The sequence below is a fragment of the Alligator mississippiensis genome, chromosome 1 (assembly GCF_030867095.1).
Source record: "Alligator mississippiensis isolate rAllMis1 chromosome 1, rAllMis1, whole genome shotgun sequence".
NCBI classification, from domain to species: domain Eukaryota; kingdom Metazoa; phylum Chordata; order Crocodylia; family Alligatoridae; genus Alligator; species Alligator mississippiensis.
Window position 1 is genome coordinate 234,045,465 of NC_081824.1, and position 15,196 is coordinate 234,060,660.

At 45.4% G+C, this 15,196-nt stretch overlaps 1 protein-coding gene across 1 annotated transcript in view; it reads right to left on the reverse strand.

Moving 5' to 3' along the window:
• Positions 1-15,196, reverse strand: part of ACSS1 (acyl-CoA synthetase short chain family member 1) — a 74,009-nt gene that overhangs the window by 11,131 nt on the left and 47,682 nt on the right. Inside the window, exons 8-11 of the mRNA XM_059720263.1 lie at positions 14,770-14,862; positions 9,504-9,616; positions 6,651-6,777; positions 767-894 (exon numbers count right to left, since the gene is read on the reverse strand). Of these exons, the coding sequence (XP_059576246.1) occupies positions 767-894; positions 6,651-6,777; positions 9,504-9,616; positions 14,770-14,862 (461 nt within the window). The remainder of the gene's footprint in view (positions 1-766; positions 895-6,650; positions 6,778-9,503; positions 9,617-14,769; positions 14,863-15,196) is intronic.

Consider the following 15,196-nt stretch of genomic DNA (forward strand, 5'->3'; position numbering starts at 1 on the left):
TGAAATGTAAACATGACTTTGGCTTATCCAATTTCACATCTTAGAGCTGCTTGCAAGTGAGGCACATAGTAGAGCAAACATATTTGGGTCAAGCATTGCAAGCAAATGCTTTATAAGACTCCGTGTTCTGTTCTGTGGGTTCCCACAACCCCTTAGCCATGTGGTGGGAGAGCTTATCAGCTGGTGTATACTGTTCCAGATTTAATGCTGCAAAGTGCTGCAAAAACATGCTCAGATATTGCAGAAGGACCCGAGTCACAACATTTAGAGGAAAATACCAACTCTGTCCAAGATGTTGGCAGGAGAGGGGAAGTCTGATCCTGTGTTCTGATTCCCTCACTATCTCAAATTAACATAACAAGGGCATAGAAATATTTCTGGCTCTTTGAGAAACTAAATGCCAAATGAAATCTTGCCAATCCAGCCAAAGGAGCTGCATTTATCCTTTCATAGAGTCACTCTGTGAATGCTACACAACCCATAGAGGAACTGAGAGAAATCTCTTCACCACCAATTCTTCAACAGGCCTTTCCATGATTGCATCATGAGATGGTTCTTTTCTTTAGCCTGATCACCCTTGCTTTTCTACCTAAGGTATGTGCAGATGAAAAATTCAAGAGTAGCAACATTAACACCTGCACACAGAACCTCCCCTCCCTGGGCCAGATCTTCAGTTGGGGTAAGTTAGCAGGGCTCCTTGAAAGCCATGAATCTGTGATGTTTTCCACCACATGAGGATCTGGCCCTAGGCATTACTGAATATTACCATGGCATCTTCAATCTCGGCGGTTCCAAGCCTGTGACCACTGACATTGATGACATCATCCATCCGCCCTGTTATCTGGTAATATCCTTCCTTGGTTCGATATGCACTGTCACCTGTGAAATAATAGCCTGTAGCAACACAGAAGCCACTGATCAGTAGCAGCTGGTACAACAATTCATTATTAGTAGCTACATTGGCAAATCTAGGGTTATGAAAAGGGGGGTGGAGGTGCAGATGGTGTTGGGGCATCATTACATATATCATAGCACATTTTTTTCTTGAAGTAAAAAGAAACAAGAAGCTTTACTAATATGCTATGGGCCCAGGGCTGTGTTATTCAGTTTTAGATTGAAGCAAAACATTTATTGGAATGTACATTAATTTGCTATATCATATATAATGTATTAAAAACATAATAAATGGCACAAATAATAGAATATGTTGTTTCTTTAGTCCTGTAGTAATTACAATTAAATATACATCTCTTTCAGGGTCATAAAAGAAAATCCAGACTTTTTGAGCATCTTGAAAGTGCATCTAATACTTCACTGAAAGTTATTTCCACACCTGAGTTAATGTTAACCAGAGTTAGTGTTCTTAGATAGAGCTAGAAACATCTTCAGGGCTGTGAAATAGGAGCTACATTACCAGAAGCAGCTAACAGGCAGCAGAATTGCCGAAGAAATTATAGTTTGATTAAGGAAGAACAAGACCAATAAAAATGGGAAGGGGTATTAGCACCTGTGGAATCAAGAGTTTAAAACAAATTGGGTAGATTATAAGGAGTCATTGTAACCAGACTTGGGCTCCAGGGGTGGCTGAAACGCCCCCTGGTAGCCACATGACCCTTACCCTGCTCCAGCTCTAGGGTGTTCACCCTTTCTCATTCGCCCACCACATCTTTGATGTAATTGTTTGATTGGAAGGGAGACTACCTAATGGGTCCTAGAGCAAGCCCCAGTTCCTCTAGATGCCATCTAGTTCTCCCAGGGCACCTGTTAGCCTTAAGGGCTAATTACATGGCTCTGACCATACCTTACACTATGCCCATGCCTTGCAGAAGTTACCAATTAATGACTTCAGTGGCCACAGCCTCAATCCAATCCCAGGCCACCTCAGGCCTTTACACCCTTGCTGGGGCCTCAACCTTCCTGGCCTCAGCCCCTTTTCTCTTACTGGTTCCCTTAGTTTAGGCCCATTGTGCTGGGCTTGATTTCTGGGTCCCAGCCCAAGTCTTGCCCTCTTAGGTCATGCCCTGCTTGGGCTCCAGGCTACTGGCCCTAATCTCACCCCTCTAAGACTGCCTCTGCCCTGCATCAAACACTGAGCCTGCTCTGGCTCCATCTGGGCCTTTGGTCCCAGTGTCCTTCACTCCGAGCCCCTGGCCCCCGTCTTTGTTCCTCTTGTGCACAGGACTCCCCTGCCCTTGGCTCTGCTCTCCCTGAGCGCTGATCCCCCTAGCCCTTGTCCAGTCCTGTGGAGGCTAGGCTTCAGCCTTTCTTTCTCTCTCTCTCTCAGCTTGGATCTCTCCTTCAGGTCTAAGCCCCAAATCAAGGCTCTTAGCGGGGCTCTAAACTCTGGTGTGCCCATGGCACTCTGCTGTGGATTAAACGCCTTGTTCCCTTGCAGCTCATGATAAACAGCTTTCCCTGCCTGAGGCTCTCTCTGCTGCTCCTTCACCCTTGAAGTAACAGGAGCCTTTGGCTCCCTGTTACAGTCATGAAGTCAAGTGACTCCCTCATTGCTGCCTGAATAGAAATGCTGCTGCAACTGCCAGGCTGATGGTTTTAAACTTTAGGTGGACCAGGAATTAAACAAAGGGGTGGGGGGGGGGAGGGAAGGTGACTGCACCACTGTATCCCCACTCACCACCACCCCAGCCCCGGCCCCAGATGCCTCCCCAAGCATCTGTATTGTCTAGCTGGGCCAGGTTTTCTTACACCTGCTGTACAGATAGGTAACAATACATACCACCTTTCTCCTAGCATAAGCAATGAGCCCTCTAAGACAGGGGCGGTCTCTAAGACTAGAGATAAATATCACCAAATGAACCAGGTCATCCGTGCCAGGATGTCTCCCTGTGCAGCTGATCCACTTCTTTGGGCAAAACACTCATCACCTATTGCCCTGCCTGTTGATGCTTCAGGGCAACGGGCAAAGTGTTCTCCTGAGGTTTGAGGGGCCCGGTTCTCTGCACACTAGGAATTCCCATGCAGGATTGGGCCCCTCCAGCCATGGGAGTACCTGCCCAACCTTCTCCACTTGCAGAGATGCACCCCAGGATCTCTGGAGCACATCTCCATAAGCAGGAAAACTGGACAGGAACTCCTAAGGCTTGAAGGGCCTGATCCTGTGCAGGAATTCTGGAGGTGTGCACCTGCCCAGGGTGACTGCAGAACGTGGGCAGCTTCAGGCTGCCAGCATCTCACGCCATAAAGTAAACAGACACCTGCTGCTAAACAGCAACACAAATTGGTGCCATCATTTGCAGCATAACAAGAAACATGGACGTCTGTTTGCTTGGCCTTTGCGCTACCATTAAGATGTTCATGGTGGCACAAAGACAATGAAAGGCAGTATCTGTTTCCACCCTAACATTCCCTAAAGCACAATGCTAGCCCTGCATGATTCTGTCCTCACTGCAACTTCTAGGAGCTACTAGAAGGCAAATATTAATGATCAATGAGACATGAAAAAGTTCATGTGCTCCTGCTTCATCCCCCCAAAGAGACGCAAGAGCCCCTCAGGCACCCTCTTCTCCCTTGCCCCAGAGGCAATCTCAGCCCTCTGCAAGCCTAATGCCTGAAGCCACCACCTCAAAGCCCTTCATGCACCCCTCGACCAGGGATCTGGGTTTACAGGTCTCATATCCACTGTGACCAGAGACCAGAGTTTAGAGGAGCCCAAGCTCCAAGAGAGGCATTACAGTCCCAAAGAGAAGGCATGTCACTGGACTTCACCACCTCTGGGCTAGTCTTTCCTCCTGCCCTGCTGTGTTATCTTGGCCAAGTAACATACCTGTCTCTGATCTCTACCTCACCCTTGGATTTGCTTCCCATGATCCTAAACTCTTTGGGACAGGGACACAGATTCTTACCATGGGGTGATAGAGTGAGGCCCTGACCTCATCTAGGGCCTCTAGTTACCCCTGGAAGCTGTATACTAAATCTGACTGAGGACACATACTACTAAATGCTCAGCTGCAGCAGTCATGGGCAAGTGTCACTAAGGCTGAGCTAGTCCACCGGCTTCTGTAATGCAGCCAACTTTACCCATAAACACTGGTGTGCATTCATACTAACAGAAGACTTCTCCACTCAGGCTCCTGCTCCATGGTAAGAGTATGTGTGCATGGCAACTACATCCCCAGGCTTACCCAGGACAGAAAACATATAAAAGAAAAATGGCTTCTACTCTGCCTTCTGTTTATGCTATAGAGATAAATTACATCCAGTGCCATCTGATCTGATGCAACAGCAGGCATATGTCCAGGCTCATGTCTACTAGAGGTCATTGTGCTGCAGCAATTCACTGAAAAAGGAAAGTGCTTCTGCCTGACTTCTGGTAGACTAGCAGTTCCAATTTGAGCCATCAGTGTTTCAGTTTATGCAAAGACGCTTGCTCTTGCTAAGTGCAAAGAGCCCTGACAATGTTATTTTTCATACTATCAGTGTGGCAGGGAATAAATGGCAGGGACCTAAATAGCTCTGGGGATGTATATGAAATATGGAAATCTGAATTTCAAGAAAGTGGCATTACAGATTAAGAAAGTTTAAGTACAAAGTTCAGATCTGGTGGGAGATTTCTAAATACTGGAGAACAAAAAGTTTACCTCTAATTTACGTGATCCCTACCTATCTCAAACACTAACTACACCAAGTCATTACACAGCACCCTCAGGAAGCTTGAAAGTGTTTGTGCAGCAAGTTTCAATATGGCAGGGATGGTCAACCTGTGGTAAAAGTGCCACAAGTAGAACAGGCAGCTTCTGTTTGTAGCATATGGCAGACTGAGGTGAGGACAGGCAGGACAGCAGTAGACAGGCCAAAAAGAAGCAGTCTAGCAGATTGGGCAGGGAGCACAAGGCTGGGAACAGAAAGCAGGGCAGCAGATCAGGCAGGGGAAGGAATCAGAGTGGCACTTGGGTAGGATGTGGGGCTAATTAGCAACATGCCTCCCAGAAAGTTTGGCCCCCACTACACTATGACACAGTAAGATGAACTGATTTGCCTGAAGCCAGACAGTGAGATCGTAATAGAGCTAGGACAAGAAGGCAGGCATATTAAATCTTCACACCATTGCTTTACGCGTTAGGACGCAATAACTATCTACTAGTTTGGATGAATTACTGAACACAAATACACACATCTGCTCCCAGACAGCACGCAACACCCTGCCGAGCCGCACTGCACCTGCGCAATGCAACAGCTGCCACGTGGGTGCCAAGTGGGGGTACCATCCTCGCTGCCCCACATTGTCCCACACTGCGCGGGGGGGGCTCTGCCACAAGCCCCCAAAGGACCTGATTGCTGCTGCTACATTCAGTGAGTGCGGGGCTTTTTTTTTTTGCTTTTTTTTTTTAATTATTAAAGTGCCAGGAGGCTAGTGCTGGGCGGGGGTGGGGCTGGGCAGGGCAACCACAGGACCTTCTCCCATGGCTCCCCCCACCCAGGGAGTGCCAGGCACAGCCAGAGGAGCCACAGGAGAAATTGCAGCTGCCCGGATGTGCCTGCCTCTCCCCGGCTGATCCGAATCTCTGAATCAGCGCCGAAACAACATCGAAACTCTGAAACAGATTCGGCCGAATCGAAATGGAATGGTGATTCGAAACACCAAAATGAATCACTGTCCATCCCAAACAGCCAAATCCAAAACGGAAATGAAATAGCTGTTTCACACAGCCCTATTGGACACATGAGCTACAGGCTTCTGACCAACAGCAGAAAGACGGCTGTGGGTGTAGAAGTATTCTGTGCATGTTTTACAGCACTGTAATTTAGTGCAATTTTTATAGCATTAGAAAGTTACACTGCCCTTAAACATGACAGCAGTGCAGTGTTTGGTGTGGCACCTCTGTGCCTCCCTGCGCTTTCCAGGCTTGGAGGTTGGGGGCGTTCCACAGCCTCCTGGGGCTTCTCCACTGGTCAGAAATTTGATCAGCGTAAAGGATGTTATTAAAGCACTGTAAGTTGCTAGTGTGGTGTTTTTAGGCTTGCAAAGAACTGTACTCATTTATAACGTGCTGTAAAGCCATGCACTTCTGTTAACTTATGGCAATAAAGCACTTTAAATGGCAAAAAAGCAACTTCCATACACACCCTGTCAGAGGAATTGCAATATGCCTTAAAAATAATAGTTGGAGCAGTCAACAGTCTGCCATGTAGATTGTGTCTGCAGCAAAGAGAAAGGTTTATTGGATCCTGACCAATTCAGAGTTTGAAGAGCACATGAATTTTAAGACATGCTGAGCAAAAGGGGCTTTGCTCTCTAATATGCTGGATCAGAACTGTAGACTACAGCTTGTCCATAAATCAAAAGTGGTTGCGGGGTGGGGGGGAGGGTTACAAGCATAAGATACTCTTTGCCATGGAGAAAAGTAGCTTTCTAATGAATTCCCTTTGCCAGTGGCGAAGTTGGTTTGCATCAACCATACTGCTTCCTAAGACTGCTCAAGTGTAACTGTACTACACCCACAGCCATGGGAACTTTAAAGCAGTAGCCTCCACACAGCTCAGAACACATAAGCCTCCCCTTCAGTCTAGCCAGTTCTCACTCCATTCAGCAGAGGCCATTAGCACCAGTTCATTGCAGTATAGACACAAGGTAAAGTCTTGCAGTGCACTGACACTGATAGCACATGGTTTTCCCTAGCCATTCATCTTACCTGGGTAAGTTTTGAAATAAGCATCTACAAATCTCTGATTGTCTCTATAGATGGTTCTTGCCATGCCAGGCCACGGCTCCGCAATGCACAGAGCACCAGAGACATCATTTCCTTCTATCACTTTCCCCTGTAGGTCCAAGAACAGGACAGATCATCAGACCAATGCAATGGAAACAGTACAGATTAAAGGAAAGGAGCTGGCAACACAATCTACCTGAGTGAAGCATCATTCTGGCCTCACCTCAGTTTTACACTGGTATCATCCTACTGACTTGAAAACAGTCATGCCTACCTGCACCAGAGCAAGTGAGAGCCCCACCAGTTTTTCAGTTTCAGTGTTAATTGCTCCACTTATTTATTTTCATTGCTTCCCACTCATATTTTGCCTGTGGTAGAACATATGTGGAAAAATAGGTCTCCACTACTACGTATTGACTGTGTCACACTTTAATTATTCAGATATACCAATAAGAGGGCAGCTGAGTATTATAAGAATAACCCTCTGTGCAGGTGAAAGAGCAGGTGACCCCCTGGACTGTAAAAGACAATACAAGATATACAGAACACCACTCCTCAGCATGCTGCTCCACACCTTCTTTAAACCCCCAGATTCATACCACTACCAGTGAAGAACCCACCAGAAGGATACAGGGACTTACACCTTTCTCATTTGGGGCTGTCAGTACCAATTCTGGCCCAACCACAGATTAGCACAGTCCTGAAGGCCACTGCATCAGCACAACTCCCCATTCTGTCCTAAGCATGCCATCCCAGCTCTCACCCACACATCACTAAGTCAGAGCAGTTCTTCTCACACTGTCTGAAAACCATGGTGATAGAACTGCAACAGCTCCAAAAAAACTGCTAGCTAGAAAAAGGCCACCCAAGTCCCTTTGATTTAAATGGAAGGCAAATGCCTAACCTGCTCAGGTTGCTATAGGAAACCCCACAAAGTGCCATCTTCTATCTCTGGTCATTTAACACCTTGGAAATTTTGGCCCTACATGACTGAGGAGGTGGGTGACACAAAAGCAAGCCCCCCCCCCGAATGAGATCTGTACGGTAGTTTTTTACATCCAGGCCAAGTCCAACTGCAGCCCATGGGCAGGTGACCAACCCAAAACAATTTTTTTTAATGACAACCTGTAAAAATTTTTTACTGACATATGCTTTACATAATGTAAATGTAACCCTTCTGCCAGGCCCTGGACAAGGGTAGGTTTCAAATTTAGGGGCTTAACACCAAACATAGTAAAAATGTTTGGCCGTCAATAAAAAGTTTGCAGATTGTCAGAAAAAAAATCTCTTGGGTTTACAACCCCAGTTTGACTGCAGCAATGGTTTTTCTACCCTACTACCCCCATTCCAGGGTTCCTCTACTCACCCCCACACCGTGACATCCCCGATTGCATCCCGTACCAGACTGCCCCACCAAGACTCCCCACACACACCTTGCCCCTGCTAGCCCCACTCCCTGTCCCAGCTCAGATCCCCAAGGAAGGACTTCTATCTGCCTACCTGCAAGGTGAGCAGTGTTACAGGCAGATGAGATGCAGCAGCAGCAGCACACATGACGGGGTCAGGAAGGAAGCTACAGAGACTCCCATGAGCTACAAAGCCTTGATAAGAACTTCTCTGAGGGTGCTGTGCTCCTGCTTAGACACCAGGTGGCGGTGCTGTACTCTGTCCATCCTTCAACACTGCCAGCGAAGGGAGCTTCAATAAAGCTCTGGCTGCTTAGTGTTTATATGAACAGCTCCATATTTTTATGGACAGGTGTTTTTAGGCTTGCTTTTTATGCAGCATCTGTAAATTTATGGACAGCTAACAACCATACCTGTTGGGCTTTGTGTCCACAGGTCAGGGCCCAAGTCAATGGCAGAGATAGGGCAGCAGCTCCAAATCCAGGACACCTGGGCACACCAATGAGTTGCAACAAAGTAAAAGGGGGCGTGGCTTTACCATGTGTCCACTGTTCTGTGGTGTTTGTGTGTGCATGCTCCTACCCTATGGCAGAAGAAAGCTAACCAAAGAAAGCTTAGCTCTCTTCTAATGCCTGCTTGGTGAGGAGTGCTACCACTGATTAGTTGCATGTACTGTGGAGTAAGAGCATGCTACATGGGCAGTTACTACAATGCAGATGTGAGGGTGTGGATTCCTAGCATTTACTCAGTGGTCACTTACTCATTTGCCCACATCTAAAGTATTGTTAGTCTCTTACAGCTCTCTTAAATGAAGGCACCAGTTCCACCTCTGCAAGGTCAGAAGTTTAACCCAGGCCATAACTATCTCATTCCACAATAAAGGTGGCTGCTAATAATAGAAAGATCTCGTCTCAGGCTACAGACCCATTTTTCACAATACATATTTCTCAGAATGCTCAGAAAATGCCAACAGATACTCTGAGCTCACTGCTTATAAGAAGAACATGGTGGGCAGGGGAATTTTCTTGGCTACAGTACACATTTAGAAGTGAATTTTAAGAATAAAATCCTTTCATGGTTGCAAGTAGGCTGTGTTTTTAGCGAATCTGACTCATGTGAGAAGTTCCTTTGTCTCTAAGGAGACCGTGCCAGAGCCAAGTTATACATGTGTCAGTATCTTCAGGACTGTGCCCTTCCATGATAATATCATAGGAGCCACCCCAAAGCCACTTTGCAGCTGGCATTCTCATCAGTGTTAGAGATATGGTATTTTATGCAACCGGATCCTCTACTGTATCCATTTAACGGAGTTTAAACAATATTTTTCCTTTTCCTAAATTATTTTGGCATTAAAAAGGCAACACAAGACAGACAAATGAGGTGACAGAATCTCTGATAGGTTTCTTATCTGAGTGCAGTCCTAACTCACGTTCTCATCCATCAGTACAGGTACAATCCCAAAGAATGGTCTCATTGCCATAGCTGGAATTATTTCAGCTCCTTCCTCTGATGGTCGTGGAGCAATGCAAATACCACCGGTCTCTGGAAAAAGAATGCAAGAGTCAAAGAGTCTGGGACTCATGTGCATGTCGTTTAATGATGGGGTACAGGAAACACCTACATTTTGCAAACTAAACCAGAACAGAAACTTACAGACCTCTCACAGGTAAAACTCCATGGACTCAGAATTCCTGTTTAATCAAATTATAGGACCCCCCTTTTAGTGGGGGGGGAGGGGCGGAAGGAGGGGCAAATCAAATCTTTTGGCTAAGATCAAGCGAGACTGGGGGCATCTGAACCTCAAGGCCTCTGGGTCTGGGGCTTGCGCACAGGATGCCTGCCTGGATTTGGGAAGTATCCAAAGCCCCAGACCAATGGGTCTGGGAGGGAGGATACTTGCCCAGTGGTAGAGCCATACAGATTTAACAACAGAGCTCTGCTCAGTCAGACTTTGGAACTTGACTACTGGGCTTTGTCCAACTGAATCTGGAATTGATTTGGCCCTTGAAATGAAATATAAAACGGAATCCTTATCAATGGCTGGCCAGCTCGTGAGCTGTGGCTGCTGCTCATTACACTGGTCACACCTTTATCACTGTTACCCTGAGTTCTCTCTCTCTGTCACAGGCACAGAGTGACAAATGAAGACTGTCAGCTCATTTTTTGGACAGGGACCATGTTTTGAGACAAGTCTGACCAGGGCCTAATCATGGCCACAAGATGCTACTGCAACAAGTAACAACAGCGATGATATGTATGTTTCAAATTCTTCCCTCTTTACCTTTCTTCCTAGAGTCTAATTTCTAAACATTTCAGCATCCATTTTGCTTTTCACTGCATATCAAGAACTCCTTTAAAAAGCATGGCACCTAAAGCTACAGACAGAAGGTTTGCTGGCATATCAATGCAAAACATCTGTCTCCCTTGGCCTTCCTAAGCTACATATAAACATACATTTATCTATATGAAATGATGATGAGCGGAAAGAGCAAGGCATGGGTGAGCAACTGGCCTCAGGTGGGTAGCAACTCCTCTCATTGTAGGGTATTACACCAAAAAAATGGACTTAGGGATTAATGCTGCAATCAGTTGTCAATGGTAAAATTCCTGCTAACTTTAATAGTGTAGAAACATGGCCTTCCTGAGGATTAGCCCAACAGCTGCAGCAGCTGGGTCACCATGCAGGAAAGAAAGAAGCAGCCTGTGTGTGTCCTGTCAGGGCAGCAACTGTAATCTGGATGCACATCAACATTTAAAACCTGGAGATTCCTTACCTTAGTCCCAAACCCTGTGAATAAAAAAAAGATAGCTGATCTATTGGGCCTATATACTCCTATCCTAGAATCCAGGCCACAACTATCATAGTTCATGCTCACATAGCCACCCAGTAGATAAATTAATCCCTACAGATATCAGCCAGTGCTAAATGCAGACAGCAAGAAGGTAGCATTTACACCTTTACTGAATCCCTTCACATCCCTAATGCTGCCTGGACAGTGCTATTCAACTCCTTTCATGCTGCACAAATGGGTTCAGAAGTGATGACACAAGCAGATGATTTTGGGAGGGTTGATTTCCTGAGCTGTTTTTGCAGCACTTTGAGAGGTCTGGATGAAAAGCACTCTGTGAAGCTCAATCACCATTATTACAGAATACCTCATGAGAAGCACACCCTGTAGTGTAGGCCCCCTTGTCCATATCCCTCACCAAGAGCTCAAAAACCGGATGGTAGGGCTCTGCAGCTAACTTGATATGGAATGAAGCCTCCAGCCATTTTATGGCCCCTAGCAACTGGCATCCCAAGGAAACCCACCTTTGGTTTCAAACCATTATTCTCTGTAGGAACTCCCATATCTGACTACCCTGCTTTCTGTCCTTTCCATGCCAAGGGAAACATTAATTAGCTGCTCCAAGAGAGAGACCCTTCTGAGCTTTCTGGCCCCACTGTCCATTTCCTATGGCTTAATCACAGGAGGTACAATAATACTGTAATAGTATTACTAATCAAGAGATTGATTAGCAGTTATGTTCTTCTCTCCTTTTGTTGTACCATGGAATAAATTGAAGGAGAAATTCACAATAATGTACTTGGGTCAAGCCTTATTTGCAAATGATGAGTCAATGCAAATAATGAGAAAAGCATCAGTCTTTGCGTGTCCCTGCTCTTTGTTAACACAAAGCAAGGTCAATTTGTCTAGCTGGCTGACAGATATTAGTACCCCTGTTCTGAAAGAAAAGAGGTTTGCTATTGATTTAATGATAGCAGGAGCAAGTGCTTGAGCAGATCCTATATATGTGATGGATAAATAAGATAACAAGCACTAAAAGGCCCATCTGGAGTATAGTATGTTCCTCTGAATACCCCCTACTTATTCAACATTATTCAATACCACAGTCTAGTGATTCAAGAACCACTTACAAACAGCTTTACCTTGGGAACAGAAGTAAATTTCCCAAATGGGAAATTGCAATTTATACACACCAAGAAATGTGGGCTCTGGCTATCAACCTGGCAACTGTTAATCAGTGTTAGCAAACACATAGCAGTCATCACAAGTGTGGGCCCTTTACTAATTCTGTAGCTACATGACAGATGTTAAGTACGTGACCTGAAGTAGCAAGGGAGGGGAAGAAGGCAGGGGAGCTAAATTTGTATTTCAAAGTAAAACTTGTAAGGGGCAAAATACTGGAATACCTAAGAAGAGGCAAAAGACAGAGACATTGAACAGTGCATGATAGTCATGAAACATGGGATACACGAAGGACCCAAGGGGGAGAAAGAGGCAGAGCCCTATGAAAACCTGGCAAAGACTGTGGAATTTCCCAGGCCTGTGGAATTTCCACCTCATCACCTAACAAGACCTGCAAAACCCTCAGAAAGACTTTCTGAATACCTCTGCCCTCAGGATTACATAAAACCTAAGCAAGGCTTTCTGTTGTCTTTTTGGGTTATTATGTTACATTTTAAATTAAGCTAAATTATGTGTACAGTTACTATGTCTTATTGGGTTGTCTTAGCTTAAGCAGAGTTCTGTTGTTCTTTGTTGTGTGCTTGAAGTTGCAAATTGCTGTGCTCAATAAATGCTCTCTTCAGAGAACTGACTATTCTTGCTCAAGCATTTATGAATTCACTGCCACTACCTACAGCCTAATATTCAGTCTAGTAATAGCAAAGTAGTAGTTGCAATTCAATTTTTAGGTTTAATGCTGTAGTTATTTTTTAAATGATATATATCTGGAAATCTGAGCCAATTAATATACATCACTAACTAATCTAGTGAAAGTTCATAAGTCATAACACGGGGACAGGGTACTTTCTCTGGTCCCCATCACTATACAGTAATCATTCATTGTTTTGGAAGGTTTTATTTTCTTACCAATTTAATCTCATGCATCAAAGATGTGACAAGAGGAAAGAAATACAGTTCCCAGTCATCTAGGCACTGTTTATCTTAATTTGACTGAGGAAAAAAACTAGTCTCATAACACAACATGCAGTATTAATTTTTCATCTGAAGAGTTTCTTTCTTTTTTTTCTTTTTTTAACCTAAATATAAGTGGAGTTTAAAAATCTAACTTGGATTACATGGGACTCACTCACTGATCTCCAAGCCAAAACAAGCAGGGAAAGGCACGTTATACTGGGAGTTCTGGCTGGAAGCAGGAAAAATGAGCATGGATCCCACAGTATGGAAACATGGAGGTGGGTTTGGAAGCAATGATAAAGTAAGCATGCTAGCCTCCTCCAGCAGAAGAGGGAGGTGCTCAGTCGCTGGGTAGGAGAGTCTGGAAATGGGAGGGGTGCTTGCTGGTAGAGGAGAGGAAGAAGGCAGTGTGAAAATACACATACTCTTTCTTTAATCTACAGCAGGAAGCCAGGCAGGAAGGAGAGCCCAGAACAAAGTATACACTGGAGTACAAACAGAGCCAGCAGCTTTCATGTGATCTTCCTTATTCCAGGTAAGCTGCTGGTTCAGCTCTAGAAAGTGACCTTTTTCTGATTCTTCTAGTCATATGACAGGCAAGAGCAGGAGAAAAGGCAGACCTGGAGAAGCACTCAAGGCAAGATCCTGTTCCACCTATTAGGTACATAAGTGTACTTAAGAGCCTAAGTATAACTCTATTCCACCCTGATCAAATCCCTAAAAAATAGTTAATGCAAAAAAGGGGAGGAAGGTGGGTCCTTCCCTTCCTCACTGCTTTTATGTGATTCGGTCTTAAAAGGTAGATGATGGTGTGTTACAAAAGTAGATGAACTGATGGCAGAGGTGTAAGTGTGCAGCTGGGTACCTTGGGCAGCTGCCACACACAAGGGCCTCAGCAACTTCTGATTGCTGCTGCATGACTGGTGAGATTGTGGCTGCAGCAATGACCCTTTTTTCTGCTTTACCCACCCCCACCCCACCTCCTGCCTCTCCCCCAAGTTGGTACCTAGGGTAGCTGCCCCAGTCACACCACTGATAGATGGATTTTCAGGACCTGAATACAGTAAAATAAAATCACACTTAGATGCTTCTGTTTACTTAGATACCCAATTGGTAGACTAGGATCTGGTCCCTATCTCCAGAAGGCCCTTCAGTAAAGAACAGTAAAGATGGGTGCATCATTCTTTTGTGACCTGAGAGCCCAAGCACAAAAGAGTATGCAAGAGAGTAACAAATAAAGTAACTCGTATTCAAGAACCTGGACAAAATATTTTCATGAAAATGTTTCCAAATGAAATAGACCATTTTAAACCAGTGGTGCTCAACCTCCAGCCCACATGCTGCATTTGGCCCATGGGGCTATGTTATCCAGCCTGCATGGCTCCTCACTGGTCCAGAAATGTGGTGGTAGGGGAGCAATGGCAGCCATGGCAATTAACTCTGCCACTGCTTCCCCACTGCCAAATACCTGTGAGGAGGCTTGATGGTGCAACCCCACAAGCAGATTGCTCTGGTATGTGGCATTGCTTCACATCTGGGATCACTCCATGACCAGATCTAGTGTGCAGAGCTAGGCTGGCCCACAGCTGGATCCAATGCACCAACCCCACACTGGATCAGTCTCAGCGGATCCAGCCCAAGGACCAGCCCTATGCCACTCATCTGGCCTGCGGGTCAAATAGTTGCACACCACCATTTCAAACCATTTTCTAACCATGATCATTTTTCCTGTCCCTTCTTTGCCACCAACCCCAGTATCATGCTGATTACCTGTTTGCCACCAGGTGTCCACAAGGGTGCATTTGCTATCTCCCACTACTTTGTGGAACCACTGCCAAGCTTCATGGTTAATTGGTTCTCCCACTAAAGCCAAAACAGCAAAGAAAAAGGAGTGAATTCTGGTGAAAGCACCTTTATGCAGAGCACTATCCCATCAACACCCCCTGAATGTGGACTGCATGACAGCAGGTTTATAATTATAGCAACTGGTCTGCAGCTACTAACTTTTCTTAATAATTGGCTGAGACATGAAAAGAAGCCTAATGGGCACACACAATAGCACAGCTAGAAGGTTCACCACTCTTTCCTTGGACTGGGGAACAGCACAGAAAAGTAACTGAAGGTAACTTGAGGATCTTCAGAAAACCACAACTGTGATAATGCAGGGGGGGTCATTTGGGCCTTGCCTACACCTCAG